Source organism: Ptychodera flava, chromosome 1 (genome assembly GCF_041260155.1).
Source record: "Ptychodera flava strain L36383 chromosome 1, AS_Pfla_20210202, whole genome shotgun sequence".
Lineage (NCBI taxonomy): Eukaryota > Metazoa > Hemichordata > Enteropneusta > Ptychoderidae > Ptychodera > Ptychodera flava.
In genome coordinates this window covers 25793931-25819442 of record NC_091928.1, presented here as the reverse complement: position 1 = coordinate 25819442, position 25512 = coordinate 25793931, and the positions used below count along the sequence as shown (strand labels likewise).

Genomic DNA, 25512 nt, shown 5'->3' with positions numbered 1-25512 from the left:
CCATAAATTTTGACAACCGCCGTGAATGAAATATTTTCCATTCAGAAATGTTGACATTTTCCCCCGTGATGAGAGATGGGCCGGCCAGGCTGACGTCGCCGGAGAACGTGCTTATATGCTCTGAGAAAGCAATTATGTACCGTAGTAGCGTCAGATATTACCAAACTATGAACTTAAGCCAGTAACTTATAGATTTGGCTCAAATTCGTGGATGACGCGTTTCAGTTTCTTAAACAACTTCTAATTGTTTCCCCCTTATAAATATAATCATGTGATGAGTATAAAAGGTATTTTCTCTGCTGTACTTTGAATTTCTGTGATCGTGGGTACAATGTCGGCCAACTGATCAACTCCACATGGCAAAATTTTCCATGAAATGTGTCTAATTAGATTAAAGCTAGTTTAAAGCTTCCTTTAGCAGCTACTTCAAAACCCGTGACGAGATGCCTGGTCGATAACCCGTCAACACAGCCTGTATCTTGTCCTTGACGATTGAATTTTATGGTATCCATCAAATTTGTCTGATATAACAACGCATATTTTATATAATGCGTTGTTTTGTCATCACTCCTATTTTGTATTTACTTTAGGAAGACGAAACAGAAAGTTACGACTACTAGTATCTTTAAAAGCCTTTGCATTTTCTTATAAAAAATAGATACCATCCAATCTTTGGAGAGATGTTTTGGCATCCCTTATTGTCTTTGAAAATGCCAATACTGCAATCCTAGGTTATGGCTTTGGTTTACTTGATTCAGGCGGCGGCCATATTTCGGTTGCATCTCGAAAATTACCAAGTTGTTAAAATCTAAGTCGTAACTTCATCACCAATGATTGAAAAGCGTTCTGTGGTCACGTTTTGGTAAGCATTTTTCATACTTTGTTTTTGGTTTCAAACAATGTTATCGGGAAAATACAAAATGATACAGCTGATGTGGCTCAGCTTAAGGTAGAACGCGCCTCGGGGAAACTAATTTGGACTCTCAAACGTTTACAATGCTTTTCTGATCTACCACTTGAGGGGGTTCATTTTAAAGCTCTTGGTGTAAGAAAACTTTTCACCGGCTTAGGTTTTCGAAATTCGAAAAAATTTACTTTTCTCCATAGAGTAAACACAGGATGGCAGCCATTTTGAATTTTAAATATCGGTAAATCTTGAGTAATTTGTTTCTCTTGTGCTACAATTTGCACGGTGACCCCCGATTTTCATTCTTGATTTTGAAAGAGAATAGTTGAAAGATTCCTCCAGGAAAGTTTGGGCAAAAGTTTCAGTCTTTCACTTTCGAGGCGCGAACTACCTTAAGGGAACAGCGATGAGACTGTTGGGTAGAAAACGATAGCAGCAGATTTACATAAGTATTGCAAATATCCACTGACAAGTGGTCTACTTAGTCTGTATAATGCCCCTATTCTTGAAATAGATGTATAAATGTGCGCGTAAATCGAAATATCATCATTACAGCCGTATGATGGCCTACGATCCAATAACACTAAAACTACCGCTGACGAAGATGGGATTGTAACAACTAGCAGTTGTGTCCGACATCAAAATGACTAAAACGTTCTATTCCGCCCATGGGAAATCTGACGATTTTTGATCCTTCGCGGAATTATTCCGTTTCGCCTTAGCACGTGCTTGGAGCTTCTCTCGTTTGGTAAGGCAGCTGGTAAGCTAATTTTGCTGATTTACGGCACTATCGGCCAGCTTGGCTCAATTAATCATTCGGCGGCGAACAAATTAAAATAACAGATGTTGAGTATTGTCGTCTACAATTTCAGATTTCAGTCACACGGTTGGCAGGAGGAGAGAGCTCACTCCCGACTTCAGATGTCATTGTCAAAACATCCATTTCTATTTGTATTAGAGGCTGTGAGAATATGCCCTCCTTCAAGGCTCGGCTCGCCCCGCAAAATTGTTGGAATTTATCCTCGTCCTTAGGCTCGTCCACGGATGTCTTTTTTGTGGCGTGGATCCCGCTATTAAAGGCGTCCGAAGAGATGAATCCGAAAATGTGGAACATTTCAGTGACACCACAATCTCATTAAAATCTGTCTTTAAGTCATTAAGCTAAACAAGTTCACTTATACTAATAAAACGAACTTAACTTTAACTATCTCACTGACTGACGTATCATGATATTGTATGTCTGTGCCTCACAGTGTCAATATCTTCTTGGCTGCTTTCAACGTGTTGCATGCAGCCTTCAGTGATTCACGCTCCTATACAGAATCACGCCCCTTTCCCTTCCAGTTTTAGGATTTTCAAAGAGATCGCTATCCATGCGTTCAGTTTAGTGTCTTCCCAGCCAAAACTTGTTTGCCATAGCTTTCCACATTCAGCATTTTTCTTTTTCTCAGCCCAAGCAGAACTTGCCAAACGGGTCTATGATATTGTATCTCTGTCTGTCTGGGTGCCTCTGCCCTCACAATGACATACAGGAAATTACCAATTGCCGCTGTAACCCCAGAGCAACTCACACTTTCCTTGATGGCGCGATATTGACGTGTGACCAATATTTGCATTAGGAGAGACCGCCGAACGACAGAGACAAAATTTGCGGATGTTCAAAATCTATGCAAAATTTTCCCCACGTCACATCAAGTATTAAAATTAAAGCGGGTCATTTATGGAACGAAAGTTAGATTAACGTAAATGGATTTTTGAATGCAGAAAAAACACAAAAATGTCGTCAGTCATACGTATCGAGGTTGGCCGTATCGACTAGTCAGAAGTTTCAATGGTGAAGAATCTTTCTCAGTCCGTGGTCCGATCCGCCAAGAGTGAATCAACACTTTGGCATTTCCCGCTCAATTTAAGTTATAGGACGCAGTTACTTTGTTCTAGACTGTAATCAGCAGCTATCGTTAGAGATTTATGGAAGTGTGTCTCCAATTATGTTACATTAGCGTTATTGAATTAGCACACTCTACGCTATTTGCATGTATCAGCCGGTAGTTAGTACAATATAGGACGATCGACTACAGTCATACGTATCTCACCGCCATTTTTCTGCCCTTTCCGAAACGAAAATTTTGGCAGACGAGAAAGGCGCAGAATTTTCCAGACCACGTCTTACAGGCCTTTAATCTAGACTGACTGTTGATTTTCGATTCAGATCGACTGTGTGTTATGTGTTTCGGCTAGGATGGGACCGAGAAAGTTAGAAGTCACAGTGAACAAATAGGCGTGTCGCTCAAATTCTGCGATTAACGGTTTGTGAAGGAACGATGCGATGAAAAACGTAAAAATTATGGCAAAGGCAAGGATGGCTGGGCGTTCCGGTCCGACTTCAGAGAATCACAAATACTTGCATCAAATATGAAAATCGGTAACAGGAGTTGTGACCAACGACTGCCCTTAAGGACGAGGGCGCTCCTACATTTCCCGCGTAAATTTTACTCTTGCAGACGATTCAAGTCACCAGAAGCAGCCATTTTGGTCGACCTTTTTATTGGAAACTAAGTTACGACTTATTTTTTATAAGTTGAAACTGCTTGATTTCCTTTCTTTGAACTCTTTCCGGTAACGACGTTCGCTGCTCATTAACATCCGGTAGCAAGCCATGTCTGCACGAAATTCAATATTGTGCAGTAGTTTCGGCGCCAATTTGCAGTCGGAATGAACATGTGTTCAGTTTGCAAAATTTGAGATATGTTACCATTAAAGTTGACGAATGTTTATGACGCTACCCCGACCTCTGCGAAACACAAGAATTTGACAATAAAAGTTTTAACATCAGTCAATTATACGTATTGTAACGATTTTATATCCACACAGTAGGTTTTTTAGGAACACTGCAGCGGCTTTCGAAGCATCACTAAGTTTTAATAGCAGTACTTTACCTTGTCTGCTTATGTCAAAGCTAGCAAGTGCAATGCGCGAACTGAACACGTGAATAACAGTGCGTTTTGAAAGTCTCTCTCTCCATGGTCTACATGCACACCTTTCACTGTAGACCGTTCTCACGACAAGTATTTCAATTCGTTTAGCCTAATGCGCAATGGGACAGCCACAGCGCTACGAGCGCAATGAACCATAGACTACCTCGGGGTGTTTATAAACTGTAGCTATGATGGTGTTACTGTTTAATCCGTGTATGCGTATAGAGCCTGGGGCTCAGAATTGATGTACACATATGGCTGGGGCAGATCGAGCAGACTTTACCATGTGTTGTAGCTGTGCTCTGTCTGCGGAAGACGGCTGGTCAGCATGACCATGGTTGACTTAAACCCCTTTGAAGTACCACCGGTTGGCAGTCTAACAGCGACGCTGAAAAACATATTTTTATCGAATTATCAGCGATTACATTCAAAGGTATTCAAACTTTCGAAAGAGAAAGAGATTATTTTGCCTTTTTGCACTTAAAAATTTACCTGTAACCGATTTTTTTTTATTTGAGGCTGCCAATTTTTGTGCTCTGAGAGTTTTGGCGGGAAAGACTACTGTGAAATGATACACGAACGATCCTGATTACAGTCCCTCACAGTAATTGAATTCGTGTCTGCAATATAGCGTTGCCTGTAAGCGAGATGGTACGGCGTTACCCTTGACGTTTTTAACGAAGTAAATCCACCAACCGCGATCAAAATCGAGAAAATCGACGCAAAAACTAAAACACGAAGTGTCCGACATTTTCTTTGGTGGGATGGGACGGAAGACAGAGCCAAACTCGCCAATGATGACACCGATGCAGGAATCACCATCAGCGAGTCAGTTTTCTTTCATCACAAACCATTTATGTTACTCCAGAGAGTCGACTTTCATTTCGGTGCTATGCTCCCCACTCTAATAACACTTCCTTCAAACCATATGGAGATCACTGGCGAGTCAAATGTACTTAACCCCTTGTTTGATTGAATAAGCACTTGGTACACGTATACGACTCATGCTACTAATTTGACAAGAGAAAGACGGGCCAGTATATTTACTTGCTCGCTCTAGGGGAAGATCTTGTGGGATACATTAAGATTTTGATGAGATCGCAGAGAGCTTTGAAAGTATGTCAGAAGCACATCCTAATTTTTGCCAAGCTTGGGCGAGTGTTTACACATGAATGTATTGATAACGGTCGTGTACTGTACTTGAGTGCTTATCTGTAAGTAAATACGTGTATTTGACTGTCTGTCTGTCTGTCTGTCTTTCTGTCCCCCCGTCCGTCTGCATTTGGTTGAGTTTCCGTCTTACCATCATTTTGGCGGGAAATCACGAATCATGTCAAGACGATAGACGAAATAAGGGCTAGAAGGGAACGTGGTGCCTGAAGAAATATACACATTGTCTGAACTAATTTTCAATACTAGTCAAGCTATAGAAAGTTCAAGAGGAACTGATGACATTTAAATTGATGGCTCTCGTTCACAGGTCGTTCTGACAAGATAATTTGCACTTGGAAAGAGGTCAAAACTGGAAAATCTGCAAGTGCCGTCACTGTAATTGTTTTCGGCGGGAATATACGAGCCAAGAAGCAAAGCCTAACTGTATTCCACATCCCGGGGCATCAAAGCTTGAAAAGCTCTCCATTGAATAACACGTCGGGGGTCGAGGTGGAGACTTATTTTCCCTCTACGAGCTAATTAGATCAAGAAAAACAAACATACAATAATTTAGAGTAAACCTCACATTTCATACGCGATTTATCGTTTCAGGGTCGAGCTGTCTCGCTGATATCAATCGCGGGTCATTCACAGCGTTACAAATTACAATGGAGTTGCTTTATCATGGCGTAGGCTGTAAGTGAAGACATCCGTTCAACACCCAGTGTTAATTTGTTTACCGAGATATCAAAATAATCTCTGACGATAGTCCTTGAAGCGGACAGCCAACTGGCAAGCTCGGTACGTGGCTTGTGGTCAAGTTACGCATCAGTGTAAGGCAAGCTGACAAGTGGGGGCTGGAGTTTAGATTAGCAGTAAGATTCTTGACCCTTGGCCATGTGGGAATGACGATGACTGTGAGCGTGAACAGAAAGGGTGAGGCAATGGACGAGACAGTAGAAAGTTTGGAATCTCTAGTGTGTGCGTGCATATTTACATATGAATGAACGCATGTATGTATGTATGTATGTATGTATGTATGTATGTATGTATGTATGTATGTATGTATGTATGTATGTATGTATGTATGTATGTATGTATGTATGTATGTATGTATGTATGTATGTAGCCTATGTGTGTATGTGTAGATGTATGTGTAGATGTATGTATGTATGTGTGTATCTATGTATCTATGTATAGTACCAGTCTACTATTGTGTATGTTTATTGGTGCCCATATCGATGCCTACATCTATCTAGTCTAAGGGATACATACATTTTGAAATGACCAACTATAATACCCGTGTCAGAGTTAAGCCTCGTAAGCTTATTGAGAGAAACAATCGGCACGCACAGTACAAAAGGATAATATAAATAACAGGACATACATATATATATATATATATAATATATATATATATATATATATATTATATATATATATATATATATATATATATATATATAGAGAGAGAGAGAGAGAGAGAGAGAGAGAGAGAGAGAGAGAGAGAGAGATAAAAGTTATAAATCTTATCAATGCGTCAAAGATATGCGATCATCTGACGTTTGCAATGATGCTAAGACTTAGTGATTCCTTGTGATCGAGGGTCGTCACTTCTAAATATTAAAACTATTAAATATTCATTTATTTGCCCATGTACTTCAGAGACAAAGTACGACATAGGAGGCAAAATGCTAGCTGCAAACCTCTCTTCCACCTGCACCATGATGGAAAAACTTGCTTCCTTCATTTCTCTAGGGAAAATTCTCTGCCGAGTGAGCAGATGGTCGCCAGTTTCTTTTTTGCTGTCGTTGAAATCCACATGAAAGCTCCCCCAGATGTAGAAAAACTTGACCGATTTGCACCCCAAGTGAACTAATAAACTTGTAAGACATTCTGGATAAAATCTGTACATGTACATGTGGCTGGCGCTGCACTGCGAAAGAGAGCGCTAGGGTTGGGAGATATCCTACGCCGTATCAAACTGAATTAACAAGCTTACTTCATATCAATGGGGTATTTATGATACCAGATCTCCTTACAATTTGCTCTTGATTAGCGGCGTTTAATGGCTTGCCTCGTCATGTCAACTTCGTTGTGAGGCATTTTCTCCTCACCGTTCAAAGAAAAACAAATTAGCGAGGGATGACTTGGCAGGGCCGGGCTGTCCACAGACACCACCGTTGACCAGTGACCACGGTGGCGGTAATCACCTTTTATATTAATCTATCACAATTAGCACGCCCTTTTGTTTGACTCTGCTGGGCCTGACTGAACGCAAATGATCTCGTTAATATCTGTCCACGTAGTCGGTGTCCCGTGTCAACATCACTTCAACGTGTTTAATTGGATGTTTTATCCAAAATTATCTTTTTATTTGGGCCGTGTTACCGGGAGCAGGATTGACTTTGAAACCACTGTTACTGATGTTCGCAGTGGATATTTGTGGAGCGATGTCTTCAGAGTCTAGCACTTACAGCGAGATGTATATTCGTTGTACTTGTTGTTTATGTAACTCTGAGGCGCCAGCATATGCTCTCTCTCTCTCTCTCTCTCTCTCTCTCTCTCTCTCTCTCTCTCTCTCTCTCTCTCTCTCTCTCTCTCTCTCTCTCTCTCTCTCACACACACAAACACGTTTTCAAATTCCTGCCATACACAGGGATTGTATGTGACATGATCACAATTCGCCTGCACATGTACTATGAGTATGACAGCTGGGCACTGCCGCTGCACGTTAATCTCAATTACTTATCTAATTTAATTCCTCGATAAATTGGTTATTTGTTTTAATAAGTATCTCGTGTTTACGCAACGTTAACGACGTTCCGAGCAATTCCTCTGAACCGGGGCCAAAATTAAGTGAATCGATGATTTCGTCGCCATCTTGGGCGAACAATTTTGTTGAATCATAGAACGACGTCCGAACGCAGGCCTAGGTAAGAAATATTAGCAAAGCGTACGGTCCATATCGTCAGGATGGAATTCTAGATAGCTAAGCTACGAAGTCCCACCTATGAGATGTAAAACACAGATAGTTGATGACAAAATCTAGGTTGTCAAGACGCAATTTTGACGATTTTTCCCGTCATACATGCCGTTTCAACATGGCGGCCTAGGATAACGTCGATGCGAAGGCAGCAGTCGTGGTAAGTTTTTACCGTTATTTTTAGTTTTGAAGTGAGAAATCGTGAAAAAATGTATCGCCTTCCGGGTCAAATATCATGGAAAATGCCCTCGTGAAGTATTTTTGTCGAACGTTTGGTATTTTTAGATAAGATAGATGTTAATTGCGGACTGCTGTGGGTCTGCTAAGCTGATCTGTGCGATATCCATAGAAAACCACGTGCGTATCAGTACAAGTATGGTACACGGTATGGTGCAGTGCAGTGCAATTTAAGATCTCAACTCGTTGACTTGGTCGTATACAACATGCGACTTCTACCATCTGATCTTTGAGATTACCGTATGTGCAGGGTCTAGCTTATTAAATGGTACTCATGCAAAGTTTGCTCTATTTCCTATTAGTATTTGCAAAATCGCACAGATCTGCTGGTAGACCCACAGCAGTCCGCAATTAACATCTATCTTCTCTAAAAATACCAAACGTTCGACAAAAATACTTCACGAGGGCATTTTCCATGATATTTGACCCGGAAGGCGATACATTTTTTTACGATTTCTCACTTCAAAACTAAAAATAACGGTAAAAACTTACCACGACTGCTGCCTTCGCATCGACGTTATCTTAGGCCGCCATGTTGAAACGGCATGTATGACGGGAAAAATCGTCAAAATTGCGTCTTGACAACCTAGATTTTGTCATCAACTATCTGTGTTTTACATCTCATAGGTGGGACTTCGTAGCTTAGCTATCTAGAATTCCATCCTGACGATATGGACCGTACGCTTTGCTAATATTCTTACCTAGGCCTGGAACGAGTTCACTTGATTAAATTACATGGTATCGGTGACCATTCTCGCTAAGATGCTATATTTACGCGCTAACTTCATCGGACCAATATTATCTGACATTTTTTAGATGGTTTTTAATCTGGTCGAGTTAAATTTTCGTTATCCGAGGCACTCGTCGCGCGGTATGGTGCTATAAAATGCTCTGTTCACTTGTAATTACATGGGTCATTTCGCGCGTTACTGAACGCCAGTTATTTAATTCACTTTCGAATAATAAAGATCGCAGCAGTCAGTGTGGCTAATCAAATAGCCAAAGTTCTTTTTAAAATTAACTGTCTGATCCAAATAGTCCAACTATGCGCCCATCTGACAATGTTTGCCTAGCCTCTTGATTCAAAGTGTAATCAGAAGATGTTCGGTTCACTTCGCGGGGGAGGGGACGTGTAGCAACCATCTCCCCGTCCTCTGCCCCTGCGTTCTATCACACTACCATGGCAACGGGGCTATTCAGAAAGTCGGGCAGAAAACGAAGTCCCCGCATTCAGCCATTGAAGGGTTTCTGAAGCTGACTAAATCTACGGCGCTAACTGGGCAAAAGGGCGCCAAATCGCGGCAGTTGAAAATGACTTATGACATCCAAAACTTCGCTGCATTATTGACTGACAGCGAGCGATTTGTCGCGCCACAAGGGTAAAATATTACCAGTAGCTGGTCCGCATATTTCACAATTGGTGATCAAAATGTTTGCGAAAGGAATTATATTATATTTATGATTTAATCCTTTAAGAATGGGGAAAGAATGCGTGGTACCCACAGCAAGTGATTACGCCGCCAACACTTACTAGAAGTGACAGCATTCCCGTGTGGCGCTGAAAACATTGTCTAGAATTGAGCTGTTTGATCTTCAAACCCAATATTTAGTCAGTTGTAGCTCCATAAGCTGTACATTTTGATAAATTTTCCACTATTCTTGATGTGTTCATAAACAGAGTTTCTCGTTGTACTCCAAAAAATCTTCAAGTTGTCGAAAATTGTTGGTGTTCAATCAACTTCATGCATCGCCTGTATATTGTGCCAATGTCATAACTGTATTCTTGTCCTGACTAGAATTCATATGTCAAAAATGAAATCACATTTTTCACCAAAAATCGTTGCCTTTGCACTGTTAATCCTCTGTAGTCCATCAAGATACTTTATGGAGAAGAACTAGTCAACGCACAACGAGAAATCTCTTGAAATTGGTCGGAAGCGTTCGGGTCCATCCGGACTATCATCTTTGATTGTCGTTTAACCGATAGAATGAAGAAACTATACCTTTGTTGATGCGATACCTGACAAATGACAGCACGAATTATTAAGCCGGCCGTTACGCTGGTTTTCGCAGCTTGTCAAGATATTACCCAACCTTAATCCACTTGTGTCAAAGCGGCATATCGAGTGGAAAAATGGAAAGCCCCACTGCCTCTTATCAGATACGCCACGTTAGGGTAAAACGCACGTTGACACGGACAGCTGTCGATCATGCTCAAGTTTTTCTCAAGAAAGATTTAGAACATTCTATTCGGAGTCAAGAATGAAAATCAGGGGTAAAGTTTGCGATCATTAGAAAACAGATCTTTCCTACAAGTCACCTTGTAAAGACCTGAAATATAAAATGTCCTGTATACACTACCCTTGTTAACTCTGACTTTCAAAGTTTGATTTTCACAAAAATGAAACCAAAGACAGAGAATATTTCGTTGGCTTCGCAATTACGCTTGTAAATGAATATTAACAGTAGACTAGAAAGGAATTGTAAATATTTGAGTTTCAAATTCGTCCCCAAATCATGTTCTATGTAGAAACGATGCCATTAGATATTTGCTGATCACTGAATACATTACTGTGAGACTCGTACGTCATTACATTTTCTCCTACATAGGTGCGTCACACAAAAAAAGTTTCGCAACAACTTGAGCATGGCATGAGTTAGATATCGTATAGGCCAAATTAAAGGGTCATTACTGTAACGTTTGATGATGTATCCACTACTTTCAATCTGTATGCTACTCCCCAAAACATGTTGCAACACTCACCATGTAGCTTGTCAACATAGCGTTTTTACTTGTAAAGTGCGCTGTTATTGTTTACATTTGGTTTGTAAGTCCGTGCCAGAAATCACTTGTCAACAATAAAAATGCAGTCTACACATGAGCAGGCTGAGTTGACAAGCTGAATATTGAGTCTATCAACATACTGTGAGTAGAAGAAAACGAAACTGATGTTGACATAAACAACAAAAAAAGTGGGAAAGAAAACATCAGTACAGCTAATGGCCCTTTAATGTTAACAGTAATAGACTCGATGGGCGGAGTTGCCTTCCTTTCATGCGGTTCTGGAGAAATCTAAATCAACACAATGACAGCGCACGTTTTGCATCACTTATACAAAATGTCATAGATCGGGAACAAAACTTATCTTTCTTGACAAAATGTCAAAGAGACGAATTGCATTTTCCTATATTTCTATTTTTAAACACACTGGCCTGCTACAACTGCGTCTTTCATTAACGATGGAGCAATGTCAATGTCAAGCAATTCGTTAATCGATAATTCGGTTTTCCCCTTGTCTTCGCAACAACTTTAAGGTGGCGTGGCGCTTTAACTAACACTCTTTTTCAAAGCAATATTTCTCATCAAAGATGACATGAAAACCTCCTCATACTATATATTTTCAAAAATCTAAAGTTTTGTATGGTAGCAATAGTTTCCTCGAAGAACGGAAAGTGCATATTTTGAATAGAAAATCTCGATTTTGATATTAATGATTGTATAATTTAAAAGTAGAATATATATGTAGGAAATTTTGTTATGCATTATATTCCTATTCTTAAATGGCAACTGTTGAAAGACTGACATTCCAAAAAAGTGATTTAAATCATGATAAGCAAAATTGAAGTGACCCTCATTGCAAATTTAAATACTTCATTGCCAAACAAAATTGTCATTTTGTTAAATACTATTTACAAAACATAAAATTTCACAAAATTCGACCCCAGAGTGGAGTTAATTCGGGTTTTTTTTGGGTTTTTTTTGTTTTTTGTTTTTTTAAATGTTGAAATCGGGAGAAAAATGAGGGCAGGAAATAGGATTGTTTGCATAAACGTACAAAAATTGACACTTCTTTCTCACCCGCCTTATGACTGATTGTCATGCTTATCAGAATCCTGGCATTACCAATGATGAGCATTTCATGAATCTTGAAAGGTTGCAAAAGAATGATTTTAAGTTAAATAGGCTGTTTTCATGCGCAACGCGACCTTAACAACACAGAATACGAGTTTCTGTCGAGGAACGCTAAAAATGTGACCATTTTGGTTGTAAAATGGTAAATATGAATAATGGATTTCCCCAATGTTGATTTGGCGAGAAAAAATTCTACGATTCCTGTGGCTTCCGTCTATCTAAAGGTATACAGCTTAGAGTATACTGGTTTATCTGTGGAAGATGCCTCCATACACGTTTGGCTCGATTCGATGAGACCGTTACACACTAGTAACGTCGTGCTCTGCTGAAACGACATACCCAGTGGAAATAAACCAACGACCCTGATGTCGGCTACATTTTGCATTATCAAACGCGAGAATAAAAGTGAAATGCGTGTAGACAGGTGTAGAGGACGAGGATGGGTGGAAGAACGAGGAATTGTTTAAAGGGCCAGTAGTTGTAAACCTTTCATGATTTTGTCACTATTTTAGGGTTTCAATGTCTTCTACACAGATTCTTCTTCTTCTCACCCTAAGTATGTTGAGATCACAGTATCTAGCTTGTCAACTCAGCCTGTACATGTGTAGACTGCACTGTTATTGTTGACTGGTGAATCCTGGTCCGGACTTAAAAGAATAAACTTCCACAATGCATTTTCTATGTACAGAAACTATGTTGACAAGCTGAATAATTGACGATATAAGATGCCTTGGGGAGTATTACAAGAACTTTCAACCAACCATAGAGAAACATAGGTAGAGTGGCAACGGGTATTGTTCAAGGCGTGGAGCGGTTACGTAACCCATCCATGTTCGCCTGGCCTCAGGTTGCTCTCGCCTCTCTTTTCCAAAGAGTGCCGACCATGAATCCTTCGGTAATTTTCGGATTTTCGATAATTGTTAAGCGAAAGTATGTTCTGCAAAGTTTGTGTTGTTGTTGTCGTGTGGTGCTTAGCAGAATTGACGTGCTGGCGAAAACGGGAGTGTATTGAGCTTCAGGAAAATGAGTTTTGCCGTTTTAAAAATTCCTCTCATATTTTTATGAATATATAATGAGTGTGTTTGAACCAAATTTGAAAGTCTTTTATCGATACTGTCTGGTTTTACTCAATGGTTTACGGTCAGTCATACCCTCTTTTACACGTGCGTCAAGGAAGGACATGTTTATGAAACTGCTGGCGTGTTATGTTTTGACTGGCGTGAAGCAGTGTTTCTGGCCTGAGAGCTCACAAAGTAACTATGGTTGCTACGCGACTGGCAGTACGATGCCATCTCGTCGTATTTTTCGCAAAATCTCGTGTAATTATCAACCACAAACAAAGCCTCCAAAAAGTTTAACACCTTTGGAGCTCAGTTTAATATGAAAAGCCAATAGTCTACTGAGACGACCATGGAACAAAAGGCATGCAAGCGTTGCGACTCTGCCTATGTTTCTCTGTGAACCAACGTACGAAACGAAATTGGTGAAAAGCTAATCAAACATTACGGCTACTGGCACTTTAGGAGAATTAAATGTAATATGTATAGGGTCGGGCGAGCAAACAGACTCGAGGGAACACAAGCTGTGATTTGGGAAGACAGGCACCGTACAACACATGTCTACATGCACAAATCAGTCACGTACAGTGACCGTAGCCCGAAGCCTGGAAGGAGAACGAAAAACATCCGCCCTCATTGCAATCCCAATACCATACAGCCCATAAAACTAATAGCGGAAATACTCCAATTTTAAGCATTAACTTTTATGGTACGCCAGCCTCATCGAAAAACGGCCACGCGAGCATTTCAATTTTGTGGGATACTGGTTAATCCATTAACTCAGTCACCCCACTTCCTGAGGGGGCAAAGCACCAGAGTCTGCAAAAAAACAATGCGGGTCACTCCTCCATCCAAAAAACTTCTGGACAAAACGTTTGAACTTTTGACGACATTTTGATCTTGGAGACAACCGATATCGGATGACCATCTATGGCGTTGATGAATGTCATTACTTTTTAAGTACCGAAAAGTGAACCGTTGAGTCGAAACCTAGCTGAATTTACAGCATTGTCAGTAAAGTACTCATATGATCATCTCAATACAATAGATCACTTCTTGACCTAGAAACCATTCATCTCTAGATATATGGATCCCTGACTGACTGGGCCAGCAATGTTTTGGTCCCTCGCTACCTCATTAAGATCCGAAACTGCGACGCTCACAAGTGACAGTGAGCCATTCAAAATATAAAATATTAAGGGGCTTTTTCGTTGTAACTTTTGATTGGTCTAGTATCTGTACGTCCATTTCGAACACAACATAGCCCAAAATGAACCGCACAGACACTAGACTTGTTCTCTCTGGAGTACACAGTATCTTGTTCTGCTCCACATAGCATGTCGAGATGGTAGTTCGGCTTTTGATCTTCAGATGGAATGTTCAACTTAAATGTACCGTCTGTGTGTAACGTTCCATCGTATTGTTGAGGTGGAGAATAGAAATACACGAATGTTTGTTTCAAGGAACAAAAGATAATGAAAATATTATAAAAAAGTTTTGTCTTTAAATGACAGTTTTTTATGTTTTTTTAATGTTGTTGTTTGTTTTTCATACTGAGATTGCTCCTCTCTAGAGCAGCTGTATCCGAACATGAGTAGGAGTAGCGACGGCGCGGCACAGGTTGATAGGGAATGGCGATCTTTGAAAGTCGTGTTCAACGCTGATCGGGCTTCGAAACAGTCGAGAACCCCACCAATCAAAAGAACGCGGCAACTCTCAATAGAGCTTAAAACGTTTTCATCCAAGCGGCTACATGAAGGGGATACGCGAAAGATGAGAATCGGCTTTGCGCGACCGTAGCCCCAAAATGTCATGACTACCAGACCGTGACAAATTATCATATGTTCGATTCCGAATCTGTATCAAAATACAACTTTGTGAAATCTATACACAGTTACTGGTGACGACGTCAACTAAAATACCAAAGGAAATAGATATTGCAGACCCATAACATTTAAGTGGGAGCTGACTAGAAAGACACTCATTTCTGATCCTTAATATTTTACATAATGTTTTTACGAGGTCACGGAGAGTCTATTTTGATAGAGCCTGTCAGTATGTTCATTTTTTACTTCGGTTGTTAACGACACATCAATTATATAAACGAGGCTATCAAATAAAATTTAATAATTCAAAATATCAAAAGACAATTCAGTTTTGATTTTATGGACTTTTTCTAGCTTTTACCCGGGTATCATTTTACGGTGACTGTTGAAAGACCCGGTGGCGTTTTCTGAAGTTAAAGTAGTATTTAATTTAATTGTCTTAAAGGGCTAGTAGTAATAAACTTAAGATAAACTTTTCATTGTTTTTCGTTTTTAATGTCAACTACGGTTTATCGATGTACTTCATAAAGCATGTTTAGATACACAGTATTCAGCCTGTCAACTCATCCTGTATATATGTAGACTAATTTGCCATTGTTGACAAATTAATTCTGGTCCGGGTTAGAATTAAATGTAAACAATATCGATGCATTTACGCATGTACCGGCTGAGTTGACGAGCTGTGTTGGCAAGCTAAAAAGATTGTGTTTAATATGTTTCGGGAAGTAGGACATGAACTTGCAATCGACATACTAGTGAAACGTCATCAAAAATTACAGCTACCGCCCCTTGGACAGTTTTACTGCAGCCTGGTTTCGACACTGGTTTCGCATCATGCACTCTTCACTGCTAGAGCTCGATGCGCAGAATCAAGCATCCCGGTAATCATCTCTCCTACTACGGAAACCCAAAGCACACGGGAACCTCAAAAACACGGGTTCCAAGACCAGGAAGACAACAGGCGACATTCCAGACCAATCGATGTACTTGAAGCTTGTCGGACAGAGCAAGAAACACTCAATAGCATTTTTGGTTTTCACTTTTAAAGGCTCCACAAGCGGTATCTTTCGATGTGTTTTTTTCATAATTTTTGTTCAGGAGGTAAAACACAACGCTATGTGGTGCCCTTAAAATCGAAATCGGAACTCCTAGTGTTCAACTTTTCAACACAACGTGTTAATGTGTAATATCCGATGTTATGGTTACAACATACATGTATACATGTAGGTTCTAGAATTCACAATTGTTAACAAAAAATATTCAATATCGCACATGCGTGATATATCACATTTGGAAGGCTACTAATAGTATTTCAACATAATTTAGGGAGTGGAACACAATAATCAGTTTGTTTTCTGCAACCAGCATAATAGAATATAGTGACAGCCACTGTCGACGTCCCTTGATCTGTCTGTTGCTTCAGACAGGACATATGGAATTAACTCTTTACTAATTTTGAGTTCAGAAAGTAATGATCAAACGACTGTATAGACGATGGTTTTACGAAGGGACACAAATATCAGTTGTGCCCTATTTCGAATACTTAGGTGTTGTCTTTATCTAGTGAACTCTGGAGTAAAGCACAAGAGATCCTGGCAGACCAAGCTACAAAAGCACTGTTCATGTTGGATTCAAAGAGACATTTCCTGACGGATGATGCTATTCAGATATGTTTCCGAGTTTTTGATTCGAAACAAGTTTAAAATGTATTCTTTTTTCGTATTGGTTCGCAAAATATGGCTCAACCAAGGGGTAAGGAATGAAGTAGTATTTTTCATAACAACGATGTTGAGATATCGATGTCCAGAATTGGCATGATCAGATCAATAGTTACCACAGACTAGCTACGTATATACTGCTTAAATATTGAAAATTATTTTCACATTTGTACATGAAACACGTCTTTAAAACAGCTGTATTTACATCTTTCCGCATATCGTCACATTCACTGAATATTGAAAGAGGGCGACAGAAGAGAGAGACTGAGTAATAACTCTAAGAAGTGTAATAACTTTGCTGGTTTGATTCTGTTTTATTTTAAGTTTCATTGTCCTGTACCTTTGACTGTATTGTACGTGTGGTTAATTTTTGTATGGCACAATGGGCCGGTGGCCTTTACGCAAACAAGGATACCTAAAATGCAACAATGTAAAGTGTCAATGTTAAGTTCTCTCCCGGGTTTTCAGGTTGGCAGTAAAATCTGGGGAGATTACGATGCAAAGTCGGCGAAACAAACATTAAATAAAAAATACAGTCAGTGTGGGCCGGATGAAGAGGTAAAGAGTTGACTAAAGTTTTTTCGTTTTTGTTTGTTTGTATTTTTCTACTTTCCTACTGTTTTATATCTATAAACTATAATGTATATACTTATGTATGTACATTTATAAATGTATACAAATATACACTTGTATTATATATATATATATATATATATATATATATATATATATATATATATATATATATATATTATATTTAATGTCATAAACATAAACTGTACATATAAAATGTATTCACATATATACACGCATATGCGTGACACCATCGTTGGCGAATATAAGTCTGTGAGTTACGCCCAGTTCTTGTTCCTCGATGTAAGAAAATTTCGCTTTTGAGTCTAACGTCAGCTAAACCAGACAATAAATGTATGCTTGTTTTCATTGATACACTGGCTTCCCAGTTACCAGTACCAGGGGACTTCACTTTGGGCAGAACGCATCTCGGGGATAATTACTGGGAGTCTGGAATTTTTACAGTACTTTTTAGGCATGTTGCTTTTTTGGACTCATTTCGAAGTTTGTCAAATAAATGAAGGTTTCACCGTCTTGTTTAGTGAAAATTGAAGGTGTAATTTTCCCCTTTTACGTCTTTATAAAGAGAATAGCGGCCATTTCGCATTGATACATCCACAAACTTTTCAGTCATTTGTTTCTCCAGTATCAAAATTTGCATGGCTACCCTCTTAATTTACTCCTTGGTTTTCAACGACAATACTCTAATAGTTTACTTGAATAAACTTCTAGGCGCCCAGTTTCGACGTGTATTATATCTCTTAATTGCGCAGATAAAATCGGTACCTGGCCATCTTGATTTTTGTTTCAACTAAAATACTATTTGCATTACATGCATTTTAACTGACGGGACACTGTCAGAGAGGTCAGAAGATGTTTTTGAAATTTAGGCTTCTCACAGTAATATTTATTGGCTTGTTTTCGCTTATGTTTGACTCGGTTTTCGCTATTAAAATCCCTTAAATCTTTCTCCCGACCTTTCCACGAAAATGTCGCGTTCTCCGACCACGAGAGTGTTCGTTGGTCACGTGTCAGGCATATCTATTCCCTCTCATTTGCTAGAGCCAAATCTACAAAAATTACTGAAAATCCTTCGTTTGGTTGCAAAAAATATGACACATATTTAAGCATTTGTGGATAACCATCTGCCAAAAATGACTAAACAAAAGTCAAAACGTTCAGGTGTATCGTTGGCCAACAGACCAAGAAATGAATACTTAGAAGCGAAAGAAAAAAGTCGAGCTGAATATTCAAACGGCCTGTTTGAATGCAATTTTGGTATTTTTTTCATTCCTTTTTATTTTTATATCAATTGCAACTTCTTAATCTACTCCGAAAAAAATGCTGAAACACCCATCATTTAACTTGTCAACTTAGCGTCTATGTGTGTAAGATATATTGTTATTGTTTACATTTTAATTCAAGTCCGGACAAGAATTCACTTTTCAACGATAACAATGCAGTTTACACATGTATGGGCTAAGGTGAAAAGCTGAATACTGTGTATCTCAACATGCCTTGGGAAGTAGAACAAGGCATTATGGTTGACATGCAAAACGAACACGGTAAAAAAATTATCAAAGGTTAGCAATATTGTCCCGTTAAGCATATGGTCAAAAAGAGGTAACCGAAAGCAGAACATTTAGTCCAGAAATTGTCATTCACATTGACAGTACTGGACGCATTCCACCCTTCCATCGAAAGTAGTATAGGCGTTTCCTGTGTTGAAAAAATATAGAAATGGAAAACGACATAGATATTCGGGCAACGCGGCGACGTGCACACTACCTAAACTTGAAGTTCCGGACCAGTGGTCCATGTTTGAGACTGAATAAACTTGAGAAAACGGCGCTATGATAGATTAGATCTACCAGGCAATGGGAGGCAATATGCTCTGTGTAGCAAGCTGAAAATGGCGGTTCTACGTTAAAATTGAAGCGTTAATCCATGGGCCAAATGTCACAAGCTTACGTCTTGGTTGCTGGATGTGAATCAACAGTCAGGTCGATCATAGCGAAAAGAACAGTTTATTTGCTTGATTTTGACTGTTTATTTTCTATGTTTCAATAGTATTTTCACGCAGTGATAAGTTCAGGGGAACCACGGTCAACACAATGCGATAGCGTGGCACGGAGGGAATTCTGGCGATCAAGATTTAAGGGTGTTTAGCTTTCTTTTGAAATTCCTGGCAGCTCTTTTGGCGAAGGTTCGACGGGGAACGAGGCGATGCATGCTGAGTTAGAACTAACATTTCGTGGATGTCATGTACAAGACCCCCGTCTCCACTCCCCATCAACAAATAACCAAACAGTGGTCCAGTCTGGTTGTTTTCACTGACATGCTTGGATCGATTCATAGGACGACGGGGAATGAAAGGGCGACTGGCATAACCTTCTCCCACGTAGACGGAAGTGATTTTATGTAATAATGTCAGAAATCTGTCGGCGTATCATACCATGAGTTCACTTTTAACATGGTGTTAAATTAAGGAATGAACCGCTCCACATTTTCCACGGGTGATGTAGGAAAGGGTCCCGGAGATGTTGGAAAAGGATTCATGCCATAAGAAAGCGAATAAAAACAGATATTTAAAAAACGCTGTCTCTGTATGCTGTCACACAAGAGATTTAATCTTCAAACTTTTAAAATTTCAATTTCCTATTTTCGGTTTAGATTTACTTTTCAAAATGTATTACAGAAAAACTGTGATGTTTGTTTCAGACAGTGACTAACCTGTACTCTTGCTTCCGTAAGGTCGCACCGTAGAGCTAGCTGTTCCCGGCAGTAAACATCTGGATAGTGGGTGCGCTGAAAGACTTTTTCCATTTCGTCCAGCTGGAAGCTGGTGAACGTCGTACGGTTTCGCCGCTTCTTCCGCTTGCTGTTGTCGGCGTTCTCGCTGCTCTCCGGGCCGCCGTCCTTGGCGTCTTCTTGGTCCGTGCTGACGCTCTCTTTGTCGTTGTCGTCATCCTCCCTGTCCTCGGTGTTGTTGTTCTTGTCCTCCGCCATGATCGGTTCCTTGTCCTTCACTTCGGCCATGTCTTCCCGATCCCGAGTCCTGTCTGCGAGGGAAAAAGGAACACAATTTCACTCCTTCCTTATCCGTCACTGAGATTATGTTACTGTGGTTGCGTAATCGACCAGATAAAACCCCCTTCTGGACTTTCTTAATTAAAGACAGCGGGCGCACAAACAAGAAAACTCAGTAATTTCCAGCAGCCTTTCATCCGAAGAAAATTGTCAAAATAATCAAGATAACACTCGATGGCCGGAAACACGAAATGGACATCAGAACGCGTAACGCCTTCAGGGAGCGCGAAGGTTAATTAATCAAATTTATTTGTTATGGTACTAAAGGATTTATTTAATTATTGGCGGGCGAATGGATGTTGATCACATGTCGAGGATTTAGCTAAAACAATAAAAATTGCACCATCTATTCATTTTCTGTCTGACTGACCTACCCTTGCTTGCAGTAACGTGTAATTTCGACATATCTATTTGTAACCTTATGTAGTTTCAAGATTATTTTCTGTTTGCAAATTACGTTTCTTATTCCCGAATTATGCAGAAATGCACACTGTTCGATTTGTCAAGACGATCTGCATTGTATTAAACCAATATATTGTTAACAGTTGGTCGGGGCGAACATTATTTGTCAACAATGACATAGCATATCGTGTCCAATGTGATGCGTTGGCAGGCAGAGCTAATACTTGATATTCAAAACCCTTACGGGAGAAAACGGATAGAAGAGATAATCAAAAGTTACAGAGCTCCCGCCACTTCAATAGCTATGCAGCGACCGGATTCCGCAAGTTTTGTTTGCGTAATCAAAAAACACCACATTCTTCAACAGCCGCTCTTCAAAGTTACGATCGACTTAAACCTTCGTGATGTGAAATAATGACGTCATCATAATTACCTTTCTTGTTTGGAAACGTACGAGTTGAGAAGACTTTTAGCGAAAGCGCTAGTGGGTGTTGTGAAGTTTTCTTTGGACAAATAATTTCATGCTTATTAGACGGTGCCCCCAAGCCCCTCGTTTGCTCATTTGGCGCTCGTTCTACTCCCTGTGGTTTTATGCCGCGAAAGCAACATTTCTGAAACTATCACTGTTGTCATTTCTAAGTGTTTTATTGTGCGCTGAATTATGTTAAGAAAACACATGGGCAATCCCTAGGTTTGTTGCGTCTGAACTTTCTGTGGGTCGCGTTATCGGAAACGGGTTATAGTCTGGGGTAATAATTTCTGTATAATGAACTTGGAGGATGGATTCTCCTTGAGAGCGACACCACTCCAAGAGCTTTAAAATGAACCCCCCACAAGTGGCAGATCATAAAGGAATTGTAAAAGTTTGGAAGTCCGAATATTTCTCCCAAGACGCATTCTACCCGCAAACGGCGATGTAAGAGTCGGAGGTAATAATTGCTATAATGAACTTGAAAGTGAAACAACGGGAAAGACTTAGTAAAACTTCATGATGAGCAATAGTCTACAATATCGTACGAGGTGAGTCAAAATATAAGTCTCAGATAGGTATATATCATCGGCTCTTCTATCGAGTGAAGTTTGGGCAGTGTTCTCGGAACAGTCGAAATCCAAAAATTTGCTCCAAACTCTCGTCACAGGCACGACCATCTCGCTCGCCGTTTAGCGCGCTGTTCCTATCCATGCAAATTGTCGTTGCAAAACATAATCATTGTAGACTATTTCTTCGCCGAGGAAAAAAAGACAGAATGTGGAGAATGTTTTCTGCTTAGATCATTTCCGTTGCTGGCATACTTGACGCTCCCTAGGGAAAAGCCGGTTTGCTTAAGATACCACTAAACCTGATACCTAGCGTAACATCTCGTCCCTCATCGCGCAAATAAAAACGCCATTTTTTTTCACCAATGTAACCCCGGTACGACAGTGTCATTTTGATCGTACACAGCGCTTACTGGTCGCTGTTCGGGAAGTTTATTACGTTTCATTAATTTAACAGCCGATCGTTTCAATATATCTGTTACTGTAGGAAGTAATGTTAATCGGGGATCTACTGAAGGACACGCGTAAAAAAATCGCTCGAGGGGGAAAGTTGACGGATGATCTAGGCGCAAGCACAGTCGTTTGGAGAGCTATTCAGCGCTGGGACTATTCGCCCCATAGACGAGTGTACAGAAGCGAGAAATACCCCTCGCTTCTGTACACTCGTCTATGGGGCGAATAGTCCCAGCGCTGAATAGCTCTCCAAAAGACTGTGGCGCAAGATGCTATTAGTAAGACTACTAATACTTTAAAGTGTTGTCCCCTTATTAATTCATTTATTTATTCATTCATTCATTCAGTTACTCACTCACTCACTCACTCTTAAAATTTAATTCATGCTGACGACTTCACTGGTGAAACTGATGGGAACTCGGCTTGGCAGGTTGGTTGAGCGAACCGTGACTCCGCAGAGCAGAATAGGGCAAGTCTTCGAGGGTTGACATTTTGATAAGCGCGGCTATTTACTGTCAAAAACATGAAAATATCTCGCGACTCTGAGCTTTTTCGCAGATGTCTGGAAGGGTAACGGTTGTTCCCATGTATCGTTTGACACGCGAGACCCTTCTCGGAGCCATCATCATCATATTACCGCTAACTTACAATCCGGTTGTAAAAAACAGGTTACTGTAAACAAATTAATAATTAGCTCGTGTTGTGACTTCGATTTGATTTGATTTGATACGCTAGCGAGGAGCCGTTGACAATTACACTCAACTCGGTATTCCACTTCAACCCTGGGCTCCGCCACTTAGAACACATTTCAGTTTATCAGCTCGTTAAACCGCTGTGTTAGTGAGAAATAAAAAGGCGGGAAAACTGCGCGCTGAAGACCACGCATAAATCATGTCGTCTGCGGCGTGTACAAGATACCGTGGGAGAAAACGCGCTTGCACCTGTCCGCAGTCGCTCTAAAATTAATACACCATCTTGGACATCGTTAAAATGTGAGCACGCCATCACTAGCTATGGGCTATTGTGGAACGTCAGTACACAGTAGCTCACAAATCTAAGATTTACCGATAACTTTGACAACTTTTTTCAATCTTCTCGCGGTGGTAAGCGAACTGTTTTAGGGTAAAATATGTTTGATCATCCGTAAAATTGAGCTTACACAGGATAAGTAAAGATAAATATTTATATTAATGTTTATTTGTTTATTTACTGCGATAAATCTCTCTCTCTCTCTCTCTCCTCTCTCTCTCTCTCTCTCATTTTTAAAACAAAATGACTGTACAAAACCCGGCATTCACATGCGTTCAAAGTCGAAGTCGTAGTAATGAGTGAAACCGTCACTTTTAATTTGTGTACCTATCCAGGCGGGCGGTACCCCCTCTGTTTAACATTACTCAGCGCAAAAAAATCAAGAAATTAATAAACGTCAATCAGGGCCATCTATGTGTCACTGAGCTTGGAGAGAAAACACGCATACTTAATGCAAACGCAACTCCTTGCAACCATGTTTGTCTCCCTTTCAACATATCACGGACGACTTTTTTCCCACACTTTTTGTGGAATTCTACCCAACCTCAAAAAACAGCATCGGAAATAATATTTCAAACAAGGGGCATGGAGGCGCGATGCCACTTCCGTTTTGAGGAAGTGTATGGTGAGATTGCGTCCCCTACTGATTTAAGCGGGCGATTCCAGTCACGCTAGGGAAGCCAAGACAACGACTTGTTGCTTGTAGTACGGAAAAGACTTGTTGCTTTTGGGAACTGCCACGATTTTTTTCGAAATTCTGTTTATAAATGAGAAATTTCCGGACTCACCTGGGCTACTGTTGCTGCTGTTTGCCAGAGATGGCTTCGGTTTTGTGTTTCCCAAGATATCGTCGATGGTGTGTGTGACGGGACCGGCTGTGTTGCCAACTAGGGCCGCTCTCTGCATCTCTATGTTATCAACTATAGACACCGTTAACACTCGTTAATTAACACATTCAAATTAACACGATTAAGAGGTCGCCGCGGCAAGCTGTTGTTAATTTGTGCGACAGGGCACTATCTGACAACTTTCGGGGGCGAGTCTGTTAAGTGTCGTAAAATGGAGCTCGATGATGAAACGTCTTTCAGGCGAACTGCAACATTGTCTTAACATATGTCATTTACATATATGCTAATTTCACCCAATCACTGAATCTGGTTCAAATCAAGCCGGGCTAATAAAATTAGTTTTCTTTCAAGTGTACCGCTCTGCTTGTCTACGGCTTGACCACAGCGAGACGCGCCGCTGTGAGTTGTATGAACTTTAAATTGGACACGGTGTATTTTTAGTCGCCTAGGTACATGTGATACAGCGCTCTCTCCTAGCAAGTGTTTCAGAAATTTTACAATTCACATACCATTCTTCGCACGGTGTGAGCTTTAATACAGTCGATTTATTTTCTTCCCGCTCCGCCGAAGCGATGCTGGAGTCGAGTTTTCATTTTTTGCAGTGGCCAGCAGACGAATCTCTTCGATCCCAAGCGGGCTGTGCGATCACAGTCGCTGGCGCGCAGAGTTCGGCTATCAAACATCTTTCCTTCATAATTGGTTGTACGCCATGATCTCCCCACTGTCAGTATGACGCTGTGTCCAATTCGACTCCACAGATGCAGCTGCCTGCGATTCGTTAACCCCAACTGCGACGGGTAGTCTATCACCAGCCCTCTTTTCTCTGAGCTCTCGCCGCCTCAGTTAAAAAAAAAACATTGTTTTGATAACGCGGGTTCATCGAGATATTCCATGCCACTCAATTAATTAAACATAATAAGATCAGCACAGGCTGTCACTTTAATCAAAATTGAAGCCCGGTCCTTCGCTCGACCCCGGGGCATTTTAATCGAGGCTTTCATATGAAGGTGACAAAAATTCAACGTCCCCCGTGTTTTCATACTCAGTAATTCAATTTATTAAGTAGTTAAGTCAGCTTGCCGGCCGCTATTCGCTAAATGTATTCAGCGTTGAGGAGTGTCGAGATCCCACTGAGTGGCTCCTATACCCCATACAAATAAAAACCAATCACACTTCTCATCAGGACGCCTGTGAAACCGGACAACACATTGTGCGCGCGCACATTCTCCGAAAATACCCCGATCTCCCATGTCAGTGGCGTAAACCAAGTAAAAGCGAAGATCTTTGGAATGGGAGAATTTGAAGGC

At 40.4% G+C, this 25512-nt stretch overlaps 1 protein-coding gene across 1 annotated transcript in view; it reads right to left on the bottom strand.

Moving 5' to 3' along the window:
- The window catches only part of LOC139133811 (homeobox protein aristaless-like 4), a 151748-nt gene extending 127281 nt beyond the window's left edge, over positions 1-24467 (bottom strand). Inside the window, exons 1-2 of the mRNA XM_070700581.1 lie at positions 24146-24467; positions 20079-20407 (exon numbers count right to left, since the gene is read on the bottom strand). Coding sequence (XP_070556682.1) covers positions 20079-20407; positions 24146-24263 — 447 coding nt within the window. The 5' untranslated portion in view covers positions 24264-24467. The remainder of the gene's footprint in view (positions 1-20078; positions 20408-24145) is intronic.
- Positions 24468-25512: the final 1045 nt, after the last annotated feature.